The sequence below is a fragment of the Mycteria americana genome, chromosome 18, assembly GCF_035582795.1.
Source record: "Mycteria americana isolate JAX WOST 10 ecotype Jacksonville Zoo and Gardens chromosome 18, USCA_MyAme_1.0, whole genome shotgun sequence".
NCBI classification, from domain to species: Eukaryota; Metazoa; Chordata; class Aves; order Ciconiiformes; family Ciconiidae; genus Mycteria; species Mycteria americana.
The window spans coordinates 1,820,622-1,836,046 of NC_134382.1; the positions used below are offsets into that span (position 1 = coordinate 1,820,622).

Consider the following 15,425-nt stretch of genomic DNA (forward strand, 5'->3'; position numbering starts at 1 on the left):
AGTGTTGCCCCATGACCAAGCAAAGCTTTTGGGGAAAGCGAATGTCTGTGTGGCAGCGAATGCAGTTCCAAGGGACAGTGAAAACCAGCTACAGCTTTCAGTGCTAGCAGCTTAGTGTCGGAGAAATCGCTGGACGTTTCGAATTTGGCAGCCGGGCTCTGCGAGAGACACATACACAGTGTTGCCCCTTTACGAACCAAAGGTTTTGGGGAAAGCGAATGTCTGTGTGGCAGCGAATGCAGTTCCAAGGGACAGTGAAAACCAGCTACAGCATTCCGTGCTGGCAGCTTTCGTGTGGGAGAAATCGCTGGACGTTTCGAATTTGGCAGCCAGGCTCTGCGAGAGACAGATACAGATTGTTGCCCCATTACCAAGCAAAGCTTTTGGGGAAAGCGAATGTCTGTGTGGCAGCTAATGCAGTTCCAAGGGACAGTGAAAACCAGCTACAGCATTCCGTGCTGGCAGCTTTCGTGTGGGAGAAATCGCTGGACGTTTCCAATTTGGCTGCCCGCCTCTGCGAGAGACACATACAAAGTGTTGCCCCTTTACGAACCAAAGCTTTTGGGGAAAGCGAATGTCTGTGTGGCAGCGAATGCAGTTCCAAGGGACAGTGAAAACCAGCTACAGCATTCCGTGCTGGCAGCTTTCGTGTGGGAGAAATCGCTGGACGTTTCCAATTTTGCAGCCGGGCTCTGCGAGAGACACATACACACTGTTGCCCCATTACCAACCAAAGCTTTTGGGGAAAGCGAATGTCTGTGTGGCAGCGAATGCAGTTCCAAGGGACAGTGAAAACCAGCTACAGCATTCCGTGCTGGCAGCTTTCGTGTGGGAGAAATCGCTGGACGTTTCGAATTTGGCAGCCGGGCTCCGCGAGGGACACATACACAGTGCTGCCCCTTTACGAACCAAAGGTTTTGGGGAAAGCGAATGTCTGTGTGGCAGCGAATGCAGTTCCAAGGGACAGTGAAAACCAGCTACAGCATTCCGTGCTGGCAGCTTTCGTGTGGGAGAAATCGCTGGACGTTTCCAATTTGGCAGCCGGGCTCTGCGAGAGAGAGATACACAGTGTTGCCCCATTACCAAGCAAAGCTTTTGGGGAAAGCGAATGTCTGTGTGGCAGCGAATGCAGTTCCAAGGGACAGTGAAAACCAGCTACAGCATTCCGTGCTGGCAGCTGTCGTGTGGGAGAAATCGCTGGACGTTTCGAATTTGGCTACCCCGCTCTGCGAGAGACACATAAACAGTGTTGCCCCATGACCAAGCAAAGCTTTTGGGGAAAGCGAATGTCTGTGTGGCAGCGAATGCAGTTCCAAGGGACAGTGAAAACCAGCTACAGCATTCCGTGCTGGCAGCTTTCGTGTGGGCGAAATCGCTGGACGTTTCCAATTTTGCAGCCGGGCTCTGCGAGGGACACATACACAGTGTTGCCCCATTACCAAGCAAAGCTTTTGGGGAAAGCGAATGTCTGTGTGGCAGCGAATGCAGTTCCAAGGGACAGTGAAAACCAGCTACAGCATTCCGTGCTGGCAGCTTTCGTGTGGGAGAAATCGCTGGACGTTTCGAATTTGGCAGCCGGGCTCCGCGAGAGACACATACACAGTGTTGCCCCTTTACGAACCAAAGGTTTTGGGGAAAGCGAATGTCTGTGCGGCAGCGAATGCAGTTCCAAGGGACAGTGAAAACCAGCTACAGCATTCCGTGCTGGCAGCTTTCGTGTGGGAGAAATCGCTGGACGTTTCCAATTTGGCAGCCGGGCTCTGCGAGAGACACATACACAGTGTTGCCGTTTTACGAACCAAAGCTTTTGGGGAAAGCGAATGTCTGTGTGGCAGCGAATGCAGTTCCAAGGGACAGTGAAAACCAGCTACAGCATTCCGTGCTGGCAGCTTTCGTGTGGGAGAAATCGCTGGACGTTTCCAATTTGGCAGCCGGGCTCTGCGAGAGAGAGATACACAGTGTTGCCCCATTACCAAGCAAAGCTTTTGGGGAAAGCGAATGTCGGTGTGGCAGCGAATGCAGTTCCAAGGGACAGTGAAAACCAGCTACAGCATTCCGTGCTGGCAGCTGTCGTGTGGGAGAAATCGCTGGACGTTTCGAATTTGGCTGCCCGGCTCTGAGAGAGACACATAAACAGTGTTGCCCCATGACCAAGCAAAGCTTTTGGGGAAAGCGAATGTCTGTGTGGCAGCGAATGCAGTTCCAAGGGACAGTGAAAACCAGCTACAGCTTTCAGTGCTAGCAGCTTAGTGTCGGAGAAATCGCTGGACGTTTCGAATTTGGCAGCCGGGCTCTGCGAGAGACACATACACAGTGTTGCCCCTTTACGAAGCAAAGGTTTTGGGGAAAGCGAATGTCTGTGTGGCAGCGAATGCAGTTCCAAGGGACAGTGAAAACCAGCTACAGCATTCCGTGCTGGCAGCTTTCGTGTGGGAGAAATCGCTGGACGTTTCGAATTTGGCAGCCGGCTCTGCGAGAGACAGATACAGATTGTTGCCCCATTACCAAGCAAAGCTTTTGGGGAAAGCGAATGTCTGTGTGGCAGCGAATGCAGTTCCAAGGGACAGTGAAAACCAGCTACAGCATTCCGTGCTGGCAGCTTTCGTGTGGGAGAAATCGCTGGACGTTTCCAATTTGGCTGCCCGCCTCTGCGAGAGACACATACAAAGTGTTGCCCCTTTACGAACCAAAGCTTTTGGGGAAAGCGAATGTCTGTGTGGCAGCGAATGCAGTTCCAAGGGACAGTGAAAACCAGCTACAGCATTCCGTGCTGGCAGCTTTCGTGTGAGAGAAATCGCTGGATGTTTCCAATTTGGCAGCCAGGCTCTGCGAGAGAGAGATACACAGTGTTTCCCCATGACCAAGCAAAGCTTTTGGGGAAAGCGAATGTCTGTGTGGCAGCGAATGCAGTTCCAATGGACAGTGAAAACCAGCTACAGCATTCCGTGCTGGCAGCTTTCGTGTGGGAGAAATCGCTGGACGTTTCAAATTTGGCAGCCGGGCTCTGCGAGAGAGAGATACACAGTGTTGCCCCATTACCAAGCAAAGCTTTTGGGGAAAGCGAATGTCTGTGTGGCAGCGAATGCAGTTCCAAGGGACAGTGAAAACCAGCTACAGCATTCCGTGCTGGCAGCTTTCGTGTGGGAGAAATCGCTGGACGTTTCGAATTTGGCAGCCGGCTCTGCGAGAGAGAGATACACAGTGTTGCCCCATTACCAAGCAAAGCTTTTGGGGAAAGCGAATGTCTGTGTGGCAGCGAATGCAGTTCCAAGGGACAGTGAAAACCACCTACAGCATTCCGTGCTGGCAGCTTTCGTGTGGGAGAAATCGCTGGACGTTTCCAATTTGGCAGCCGGGCTCTGCGAGAGAGAGATACACAGTGTTGCCCCATTACCAAGCAAAGCTTTTGGGGAAAGCGAATGTCTGTGTGGCAGCGAATGCAGTTCCAAGGGACAGTGAAAACCAGCTACAGCATTCCGTGCTGGCAGCTTTCGTGTGGGAGAAATCGCTGGACGTTTCGAATTTGGCTGCCCGGCTCTGCGAGAGACACATACACAGTGTTGCCCCATGACCAAGCAAAGCTTTTGGGGAAAGCGAATGTCTGTGTGGCAGCGAATGCAGTTCCAAGGGACAGTGAAAACCAGCTACAGCATTCCGTGCTGGCAGCTTTCGTGTGGGAGAAATCGCTGGACGTTTCCAATTTTGCAGCCGGGCTCTGCGAGAGAGAGATACACAGTGTTGCCCCATTACCAAGCAAAGCTTTTGGGGAAAGCGAATGTCTGTGTGGCAGCGAATGCAGTTCCAAGGGACAGTGAAAACCAGATACAGCATTCCGTGCTGGCAGCTTTCGTGTGGGAGAAATCGCTGGACGTTTCGAATTTGGCAGCCGGGCTCCGCGAGAGACACATACACAGTGTTGCCCCTTTACGAACCAAAGGTTTTGGGGAAAGCGAATGTCTGTGCGGCAGCGAATGCAGTTCCAAGGGACAGTGAAAACCAGCTACAGCATTCCGTGCTGGCAGCTTTCGTGTGGGAGAAATCGCTGGACGTTTCGAATTTAGCAGCCGGGCTCTGCGAGAGACAGATACAGATTGTTGCCCCTTTACGAACTAAAGCTTCTTGGGAAAGCGAATGTCTGTGTGGCAGCGAATGCAGTTCCAAGGGACAGTGAAAACCAGCTACAGCATTCCGTGCTGGCAGCTTTCGTGTGGGAGAAATCGCTGGACGTTTCCAATTTGGCTGCCCGCCTCTGAGAGAGACACATACAAAGTGTTGCCCCTTTACGAACCAAAGCTTTTGGGGAAAGCGAATGTCTGTGTGGCAGCGAATGCAGTTCCAAGGGACAGTGAAAACCAGCTACAGCATTCCGTGCTGGCAGCTTTCGTGTGGGAGAAATCGCTGGATGTTTCCAATTTGGCAGCCAGGCTCTGCGAGAGAGAGATACACAGTGTTTCCCCATTACCAAGCAAAGCTTTTGGGGAAAGCGAATGTCTGTGTGGCAGCGAATGCAGTTCCAATGGACAGTGAAAACCAGCTACAGCATTCCGTGCTGGCAGCTTTCGTGTGGGAGAAATCGCTGGACGTTTCCAATTTGGCAGCCGGCTCTGCGAGAGAGAGATACACAGTGTTGCCCCATTACCAAGCAAAGCTTTTGGGGAAAGCGAATGTCTGTGTGGCAGCGAATGCAGTTCCAAGGGACAGTGAAAACCAGCTACAGCATTCCGTGCTGGCAGCTTTCGTGTGGGAGAAATCGCTGGACGTTTCGAATTTGGCAGCCGGGCTCCGCGAGGGACACATACACAGTGCTGCCCCTTTACGAACCAAAGGTTTTGGGGAAAGCGAATGTCTGTGTGGCAGCGAATGCAGTTCCAAGGGACAGTGAAAACCAGCTACAGCATTCCGTGTTGGCAGCTTTCGTGTGGGAGAAATCGCTGGACGTTTCGAATTTAGCAGCCGGGCTCTGCGAGAGACACATACACAGTGTTGCCCCATTACCAAGCAAAGCTTTTGGGGAAAGCGAATGTCTGTGTGGCAGCGAATGCAGTTCCAAGGGACAGTGAAAACCAGATACAGCATTCCGTGCTGGCAGCTTTCGTGTGGGAGAAATCGCTGGACGTTTCGAATTTGGCAGCCGGGCTCTGCGAGAGACACATACAGAGTGTTGCCCTTTTACGAACCAAAGGTTTTGGGGAAAGCGAATGTCTGTGTGGCAGCGAATGCAGTTCCAAGGGACAGTGAAAACCAGCTACAGCATTCCGTGCTGGCAGCTTTCGTGTGGGAGAAATCGCTGGACGTTTCGAATTTGGCTGCCCTGCTCTGCGAGAGACACATAAACAGTGTTGCCCCATTACCAAGCAAAGCTTTTGGGGAAAGCGAATGTCTGTGTGGCAGCGAATGCAGTTCCAAGGGACAGTGAAAACCAGCTACAGCATTCCGTGCTGGCAGCTTTCGTGTGGGAGAAATCGCTGGACGTTTCGAATTTCGCAGCCGGGCTCTGCGAGAGACACATACACAGTATTGCCCCTTTACGAACCAAAGCTTTTGGGGAAAGCGAATGTCTGTGTGGCAGCGAATGCAGTTCCAAGGGACAGTGAAAACCAGCTACAGCATTCCGTGCTGGCAGCTTTCGTGTGGCAGAAATCGCTGGACGTTTCGAATTTGGCAGACGGGCTCTGCGAGAGAGAGATATAGAGTGTTGCCCCATTACCAACGGAAGCCCAGCTACCAAATTCGAAACGTCCAGCGATTGCGCCCATACGAAAGCTGCCAGCACTGAAAGCTGTAGCTGGTTTTCACTGTCCCTTGGAACTGCATTCGCTTCCACACAGACATTCAAGTTTTGCTAAAGCTTTGCTTGATAATGGGGCAACGCTCTGTATCTCTCTGTCACCGAGCCCGGTTGTCAAATTGGAAACGTCCAGCGATTGCGCCCACAGGAAAGCTGCCAGCACGGAATGGTGTAGCTCGTTCTCAATGTTTCCTGGATCTGCATTCAGTGTAAATAAGCTTTCACACTCTTCACTTGTTTAGTTTCCTTAGGGTGCAAAACTGTGTATCTCTCTCTCGCAGAGCCCGGCAACAGTATTCGTAACGTCCTGCGATTGCTCCCATACGAAAGGTTCCAGCAATGATAGCTGTAGCTGGTTCTCAATGTCTCCTCGAGCTGCATCCACTGCCGCAGACACATTCACGCTCTTCAGTTGCTTAACTTCATCAGGTTTCAACACTCTGTATCTCACTCTCGCAGAGCCCAGCGAATAAATTCGAAACGTCCAGCTATTGCTCCCATACAATAGGTGCCTGCATTGAAAGCTGTAGCTGTTTGTCACTGTCTACTGCAACTGCATTCGCTGCCGCACACTCGCGCTCTGCACTTGCTTAGCTTCGTGAGGTTGCAATACTCTCCATCTCACTCTCTCGAGAACCAGGCTCTGAAATTGAGAACCTCAAGGAATTTCTCTCTCATAAACGGGGCATATTTAAACATATTTCTGATCCTGTCTGTTGCCTGGCAGTGTATTGACAGCCCCACAGTCACTGGGGTCTGCACTTTTTTGGCCTCCTAATGCTCCAAGTCTCTCTATGTCCCTGTCGCCAGAGCCCACGTCCAGCAATTGCTACCACACAAAAAGTGCCAGTCTGAAAGCTGTTGCTGGTCCTCAGTTTCGTTTGGAATTTCATTCACTCACAGCCCCAGAAACACTGGGTGTCTGAACTTGCGTAACCTCCTCAGGGTCAAACACTCTCCATTTCACTTTCACTACAGTCCAGCTCTGAAAGCTGAAAACGTCCAGCGATTGCTCCCGGGCCCAATATGCCAGGACTGAAAGCTGTTGCTGGTCCTCAGGTTTGCTTGGCAGCGCATTCAGCTCCCCAAAGACCTTGCAGATCTGCCCTTGCCTAACCTCCTAATGGTCCAAAACTCTCTATTTCACTCTCATCCGAGACCAGCTCCGAAATTGAAAACATCTAGCATTTCCTCCCATTCCAAATATGACTTGAGTGAAAGCTTTTGCTGGTCCTCACTGTCCCTTGGCATGGCAGTCATAGCCCCCCAAACATTGGATGTCTGGACTTGTCTAGCCTCTGAACGGTCCAACAGTCTCTCTCGCTCTTGCTAGATCCTTTAAAATCTTGCTAGATGCTTTAAAAGTGAAAAAGTCTAGTGAGTGCTCCCACACCAAAGATGCCACAACAGAGAGCTGTTGCTGATCCTCCCCTTGCCTTGATAGCCCTTTCATTTCTCCAGAAACACTGGGTCTCTGGTCTTGCCTAGGCTTCTAATGATCCAACACTGTCTGTCTCATGCTCGGCAGAGCTCAGCTCCGAAATTGAAAATGTCCTGCAACTGCTCCCAGTCCGAAGGTGCCAGGATTGAAAGCTGTTGCTGGCCCTCACCTCCCCTTGGAAGCCCTTTCATAGCACCACAAACACTGGGGCTCTGCTCTTGTCTAGGCTCCTAACAGTCAACACGCTTTGTCACTCTCAACAGAGCCCACCTGCAAAACTGAAAACGTAGAGAGACTTCTCCCACACCAAATATTGCAGGACTGAAATGTGTTGCTGGCCCTCACCATGGCTTGGCAGCGCACGGAGACCTCCAAGAACATTGGGGCTCTGCTGTTTTCTAGCCTCCTAATGTCCCAACACTTTCTTTCACTTTCACCAGAGCCCAGCTCCAAATTTCAAATCGTCAAGCAAGTACTCCCACACTTAACATGCCAGGATGAAAGCTGTTGCTAGCCCTCCCCTTCCCTTGGCAACCCTTTCATAGCCGCACAAACACTGGGGCTGTGGTTTTGCCTAGCATCCCAGCGGTCCAACACTCTCTCTCACTCCCACCACAGTCCAGCTCCGAAATTGAAAACATCCCACGACTGCTCCCACGCCTATGGTGCCAGAATTGAAAGCTGGTTCTGGCTCTCCCCTTCCCTTGGCAGCCCTTTCATAGCCCTCAAAACATTGGGTCTCTCCTCTTTTCTATCCTCCTAATGGTCCAACACTCACTCTCACTCTCGCCAGAGTGCACCTCTGAAATTGAAAATGTCCAGCGACTGATCACTGTCCAGGACTGAAATGTCCAGGACTGAAAGGTGTTGCTGGTCTCAACTGTCCTTTGGCACCGCCTTCACAGCCCCACAAACACTGGGGCTCTACTCTTGTCTAGCCTCCTCATGATCCAGTGTCTGGATCTGTCAGTTCTGTCTCACTGTCATCAGAGCCCAGCTCTAAAATTGAAAACGTCCAGTGAATGCTGACATACTGAACATGCCAGGATTGAAAGCTGTTGCTGGCCATCACCTTACATGGCAGCGCATTAACAGCTCCAGAAACACTGGGGCTCTTCTCTTGTCTAGCCTCCTAATGGTCCAGCACTCTCTCTCACTCTAGCCAGAGCCCAGCTCCAATATTGAAAAAGTCCTGTAAATGCTCCCACACCAAAGTTCGCAGGACTGAAAGGTGTTGCTGGCCCTCACCTTCCCTTGGTAGCCCTTTCATAGTTCCAAGAACACTGGGCTCTTTTCTAGCCTCCTAATTGTCCAACACTCTGATGCTAATCAGAGCCTAGCTCCAAAATTGAAAACGTACAGTAAGTGCTCCCACACGGAACATGCCCGGAATGAAAGATGTTGCTGGTCCTCCCCTTCCCTTGGCAGCCCTTTCATAACCCCACAAACACTGGGGCTCTGCTTTCTAGCCTCCTAATGGTCCAGCACTTTCTCTTACTCTCATCAGAGCCCAGCTCTAAAATTGAAAACCAGAAATCATTTACAGATTAAAGAACCTGAGCTTGATGGGCAGAACTGAGCTGAGCAAGGCAAGTTGATGTTACTCCATCTGTGTGACATCACCATTTTTCTGGATAAGGCTGAAAGGCACAGAGAAAGATATTTGATTCATGGCAGCCGTTATCCTTAAAGACAATCTCTGTGTATTTTAATGTGTGCATTTTAATTAGGTGCTGCAAAAAGCAGCGGCAATATGACATTTTATATCTGGTCATATGCAGGCACAGCCTGTGTTCATCTGCCTCAGTCCATTGCTGCCATCTTAGCACCTGGAATCCCCAGAAGAGGGAACTGCCTGGCCATCATTCAGTGCAAGAGAACAAATTGTTTTCTATTTCCTTCCAAATCTCTTTCTTTCTCACAGCTCTGCAGGGACTGGCCAGAAACCTGAGTACATCCCCCAGATGGAGACTGAGTTTCAGGTGTTGTGTTAAATCATTCTACCATTTGTTTACTGCAGGCTGGAATGTTTTGCCTGCCTGTGTCATGGCCAGTTTCAAAGTGGGAGAGACTCATAAACCCCAGGATCTGCCTGGGTGTGACTGGCCTACTCTGCTAATGAGTAGTCGCTAAGTGATAGTTCACTGAGAGCTTATCATATGTCAATAAAGAGTTTAGATTAATGGATTACCAAAGAAAATGCTGTGTCACGTCTTTATAAAGCTCCTGCTTTGCACCAGGAGCATAGAACTCTGACTGCTAGGCGGTCTGAGTGCTAAAATAAGAGAGAAAGTCTGAGACACACAAAAGAAAGACAGAGAAAGACCAAAGCCGGAGAAAATAAAATATATTCAGTTTAGGAAAGGCTATACTTTGCAGGCACTATGAAAGGCTTTCTTTCCTTTACAGTCCTTTCAGTCCTTTTACTGGTGCACAGCTCCCAGGCAGTCTATGTTCAGGTAAGTTTTCTGCTTTTTAATTTGTCAGTATTACAAGTTCAACAATGTATTGATATTATGTGAAGTGTTGTGGCTGCAACAGGAATCTTGAAGTAAACTAATGGACCTGAATTTTTGCTTTTGCTCTGGCTTGATATCCTACTTCATCTCCCTATGGTTCAGTTTTTCTTTCTGTTAAATGCTTCAGGTATTACTAACATGCTGCTGCAGTTTAATTAACTTGCTGACTGAGGCATTGCATTTCCAGAGTTATCTTTTGCACATACCCCCATGTGTTGAGAAGCTGCAAGAACTGGGGATGCCTCTAACTTTATAGAATGATGTAAACAAGATGTGACAAAAGAGAAATTGTCTTGTCTCACCTGCTTCTAGGCAGGAAGTTCTTTATGAAAATGATCTGCAAGCTTATGTGATGGAGCCTACAAGCATATCACACAGGAAAAAAAAAAGTGAAAGAAATGCTTAGCTGAATCCAGTGAAATATTAATAGGCAGATAAGGTATTAGAGGAAGCTATATCAAATTTTCCAAAATACACAGCACCAATGACTCATACTACATGCAACATAGAAGCTGTTAAGAAGGTACTTCAGTGCTATTGTCTGTACTTGGGACTATGTTGGATCTGTCTGCACTCATCCTTAGAAACAGTTTGGGAGATTTAAGTTTGCGATATAAATAACTTCCTCAGAGTACCAAGATAAATGAATATTTCTTAAACAATTCTTGGCTCTCTTTATATGTGTGCAGTAGGGATAAGTTACTATCTTTGTGCCTTGAAATATCCTCTTTTTCTCCTTTGGATGTCAGAGATATCCAGAGGTAGCAGGTTTAAGCTATTCCTTCTTCCAAACCATTCTTTACTGTTTAGAGTCTCCAGGGGAACAGATAGCTTCCTACTTCATGAAAAAAATCTGTTTTCCACTTGGAGGCATAAAAAAAATAACTAAATGAGAATAGCTGTTTCTAGGTTGGGTAAAAGTGTAGAAAGTGCAGCTCTGGAGTTTTAGCTCCTCTTTGTAGTTTGAATTCTTACCTCATTAATCATTAAATCTGTATTTTCCCCAATATGTGTGCAGTGTACTCTACATGTGTGTTGCACTCCTTTCATTTGGACTACTTGAGGTCCCTAAGGTATAATTACTCAGTGCACAAAGTTGGCTTATGCTCTTGTTTTCTGAAATTTTTCTCAAGACTTCTCTTCCTTCTCCTGTAATAAGTCCGAAGTCATTCATTTAACAAAACGGTTTGCAAAGCAGATGTGAAGTTCATTTAACTTCATATCAGGTTTTTGAAGACTGAGTATCACTACCTTGACACTTTCCATCACAGATCTTGAATGAATATGATGGAAATTGGAGGAAAATGCTTTACTAGGTGTGGAGTAAAAACAGAAAAACTGCAGACAGATTGTTCTGGCCTGCACTATTTCTGTGATAAAACTCTTAGTTGAGCAACACAGTATACACTTTCACCTTGGAGAGAAGATGCTGCTCAGATTAGCTCTCTCTAATACATCTTTTCTTATCTGAGGTGGTGGGGTTTTTGTTTCATTTTTTTGTTGTTCCTTTGTTGTTTTTGTCACCAGGACTACATTCTGGTTTATCTGAAACTGTACCTGTGGAATTCCATCCTTTTTTAGTTCTCTGTTTTATGCTTTTGATCATAGCTGAATATTAGATTCCGCTAATAGCTGAATCTAGAATTGCATTTATACAGGAAAAGTTAATTTTTCATAGGCAATCATGACTGATAAATCAACCTGAGTAAAATCATAAACTGACTGCATGTAGAAAAGAGTTTGGCTTGTTAAGTAAATGCATGTCCAGAGTTTATCTGGTTGGGGTAATTTAATTCTTTAACACCAAAATCTGATTATCTGATTATCTGCAGACATACACAGACTTTATGCACCTAACTTAACTGTTGCAAGACCTGCAATTTAAGTTTATGACCTCAACAGTGGGATTCACTTGAAACTGAGGGAATGACCATTAACAGATGCACAAGGTCTAGCAATCTAAAACATGGAGTAATATTTCCCAGAATACTATTGCAGCCTCCTGAAGCTTTTGGTATGAGCTTTGAGTCAGAAGTGTCATATTTATGCTGCCTATAACTTGTGTTCCATGAATTGTGTGGAAAAGTTTTAAATTAATGGAAACTTGCCACAGTACCTTTGGGTGAGGGATTTCAGCTCTTAACAGCGTGTAATGTGAACAAATAGCTCCTCTTGTGTGGTTAAAGCCTGCCACATGACAGCTTGAAGTTCCCCACTGGTGTATTAGAAGAAAGCATGAACAATTCCCATTTACTGCCATTCAACTCATGATTTTGTAAATCTCTATCACATATTTCCCAGTCATCTCTATTCTACGCTGAAGATTCCCAGACTGTATCTTTTGACCCCAGATTTTATGGGTGTCTCTCAGGGGAGTGAGAAATGCACTAATTCTGCCTCTGTCCACTGTGATACATAACGAAAGCCCTGACTAGCCAGCCAGGTCTCACTGTTGCTCTAAATGGTCTTTGTGTTGAAGAGCTGGACATTTTGCCTTCAGTCAGCACTGATTTTATCTAGGCTTTGTTTCAACACTGTCTTTTCTCTGTAGTATAGTTTTTGGGAGAGCTCATGGTTGAAATGGAATGGATTTGCCTAAGGACTGACTTCCTGATGCCTTTTTTTTTCTGGATCTGTCTACATAGGATGGAGACTTGAAATTCTCCCTTGAGTCCGTGAAGAAGCTAAAGGGGCTTATGGATGAGAACAGAAACATTAACTCTCACATGGTGGTTTCAATGGCTAGCTATTCTCCATGTGATGAAAAAGATCTCCCTGAGGAGTTCCAATCTGTGTGCAAAAGTGAAGATGCATCCATGATTTTTGAGAGGCTGAGTATGTAGCTCATATTGCATAGCTGTCATTTTTATCACGCTTTTCAACCTTAAACATTCAAATAGCAGCAGGCAAAGAAACCTGATTAATGTTCTGTCACCTCTAAAGCAGCTGAGAGAGTCCATGCTGCCTTTCTACTATCCCTCCTACAAGGGTTGGACTACACTAGTTGTGAGCCCCCTACAAGAAAATTTTTGCTCTGCTGGGCTTAGCTGTAGCCTGTACAGATCGGGCTGCTGTAACCATGAAAAAGCTTCCTCCAAGTACTTACATGACTTAAAGTGAGAGAGCCCACAGTCTCCTCTGGCTTACAGGAAAAGCAGGGTTATATTACTCAGTTCTAGCTAACTACAAGTTGTGAGCAGGTCTAATTGCTCTCTCTAATCAGTGTAGAAGAAGGTGTTTTTCCAGGTAACCTAAAAGAGGTGTGAGATGTAAATGAGGTGAATCACTTTTTGGCATGATCTGTCTCCAAGACACACATAGTGCTTCTTGAACTGGCTGCTACAGTGTCTGCTTTTTTATTTTACTATGTTGCATTTATCTACTGTCCGATACAATGGACACTTTAGGAAGAAATACTACCAATATAATGAACGTTGTGATTCTACAAGCCACATCCCCACCACCCTCCCACAAGATGTCCTGTTGTTTTGCCTCCAGATGTTCCCATTGTTTCTCCAATGAATTCAGGTTTGATTTAATTCTTTAAGCCAGATTTTTGCAAGAACTAGTTTTACTTATACCAGTAATAACTTCAAGGAACATTAAAACTCATAAAACAGTAATGGAAAGGACTCTCCAAATCCCTTGTTATGTGGCTCTGCTCTCCAAGAAATTTTCTTGCCATGTCATTGAAACACTCTCTTTTCTCTCTAACAGACCTGGCTGTCGAAGATGATTTGTGTGAAATCTGTGCCAATGCTGCCTGCACTGGTTGCTTTTGAATAAGGATGAAACAATCCAAAGAAGATGTGTCAAGCTAGGAAGTTTGTGCATTCATATTGCAAGATCACATACTTTCACAAATCAATATTTGGGCTCCATATCCACTACAGTTAAACTGGAGCTGCTAGCTCATGTAGACATGAGCTAGCATGTAGGGGTAGTCCTGAAGTAGTCGGATCAGGTGCCACCAGCAGTGCAGTTCTGGCAACAAGGAGACTGTAAACCTCACCTGAGAGTTTTCAGTTCTGCATGAGTTTGTTCACACTGGGATGAAAGTGTCCTGGGCACAGTTTCATTTTCCACTATTTGTCTGGATTGGAACACAATGGGTGAAACTGAGCAGTCTCCTGCAGCCTTTTTAATGTCTAAATCTGCCTGTGATTTGGCCTCCCCTACACTTAACACCTAGTAGCACTGGGTTATCATCTTTTCCAGCCCATGCTTTCCAGTGTATTGGATAACTATATCTCTACCTGTAGGTCTGCATGTGACATATGTACGTTTGTAACAGAACTGCAGCAAGTAACTTGGGGACAAGTTACTGGTGTTTAGCGACACTTTCATAGCCAGAAAATTCTCAGTCTGTTACTTTTACTAATTGTTGCCAATTTAGGGAATGAACGTAGAGGAGCACAGGAACACTTTCTACACAGGGGTATGGAAGGTCTCTTCTTTTGACAGATATTCATGTTCATTAAGCTCTATTTAGGAGAAAGGAAGTCCAAACTGCAATGGTGGAATCACTTTGAAATTAAAACATTTCTTTTTTGTTTTTATTTATTGGTGGCAAGATTGTGAAGAAAGGATCTGCCCATGTTTATATGCTGTATATGAAATAAAAGCTAGTAATAATTTGTTGTTATTGATTATGTTTTTACTGGGTTTTGGGCTGGGTTTTTTTTTTTTGTGATAATCTGCTTGCCTACTTGCTTTTCTCCTGTATAAGGTCTTCCATGTCTGGGCCTTCACTGGACTAAAAGATATCTTGTTAATATTGTCCTGAACTTAAACCAATTTGTGGTCCTTATATGGATCATAGTAATATAAGACTACATCATAGCTTTTAAATTATTCCCTTTTACTTTTAACTGTTGCATTATTATCTCCATTTCATATATATGGGGCCCTCAACTCAGCAGCCAAGTTCTCAAAAGACTGTTAATGGTATAAAGCTAAGCACTTATCCCGGGAACTAGGTGCCTAAATCCAGAACTGATATTCGAAAAAAAATAATATTAGGTGTATAAATTCCTGTTTCATTTGACAGAAAAGCTACGTGGGTGCAGAAAAGTATTCCTGTCATCCAGTATGTTGACTACTCCAGGACAAAAAACATCCAACAGCAAATGCCGAAGAGAGAGTCTCATACTAAGGCTCTTCCTGCTGCCTTGAAATTGGCACCTCTGGGAAACTAGATTTCCTGACTCAAAACACTGCCTGGGCTTATTTTATCCCTAAAGTTATTTTTCTGCATATAGAAATGTGGCTTAATATTTTCTGTTAAAGCTGACTTGACGAACCATTAAGTCTTAGCACAACAGCTTGGAGAGGACATGTTATCCATTTTGCAAGGAAGACTTGCTAGCAACAACACTAGAACCAAGATCTCCCTGCTGATATGCTGCCAGTGTTCAAGCAGGATGAGAGAGCTGGACTGGGGACCCTTGTGTGTGTTCTCCCACAAATCTTCTGCCCCTTGGTATACAATGCCCTGCCATCAACAGGAGCACCACAGACTGATTATGGCCTGGTCTGTAGAGCACTGTCTTGACATAGAGAAAAAGGGGATTAAAAGGGACTCAAACCTCCATTTTGCACCTGCTGGGTGAGATTTCTAATAATTGGGGGATTATACAGAAGGAGGGTTGTGTCCCTGGGGGGAAAGAGGAGGGGC

The 15,425-nt window shown here is 46.4% G+C and overlaps 1 protein-coding gene across 1 annotated transcript; it reads left to right on the plus strand.

Annotated features, from left to right (window-relative positions):
- The first annotated feature begins 9,613 nt into the window (after positions 1-9,613).
- LOC142418702 (guanylin-like) lies at positions 9,614-13,530 on the plus strand. The gene is made up of 3 exons (XM_075520901.1): positions 9,614-9,688; positions 12,394-12,583; positions 13,466-13,530. The coding sequence occupies exons 1-3, from the start codon at positions 9,614-9,616 to the stop codon at positions 13,528-13,530; spliced, it is 330 nt and encodes a 109-aa protein (XP_075377016.1).
- The last annotated feature ends 1,895 nt before the right edge of the window (positions 13,531-15,425 follow it).

Excerpts from the sequence above, each read along its gene's own strand:
- LOC142418702 (XM_075520901.1), top strand. The coding sequence starts at position 9,614 with ATGAAAGGCTTTCTTTCCTTTACAGTCCTTTCAGTCCTTTTACTGGTG. Across the intron at positions 9,689-12,393 it reads CCCAGGCAGTCTATGTTCAG|GATGGAGACTTGAAATTCTC; the intron begins GTAAGTTTTCTG and ends CTGTCTACATAG. Across the intron at positions 12,584-13,465 it reads CATGATTTTTGAGAGGCTGA|ACCTGGCTGTCGAAGATGAT; the intron begins GTATGTAGCTCA and ends TCTCTCTAACAG.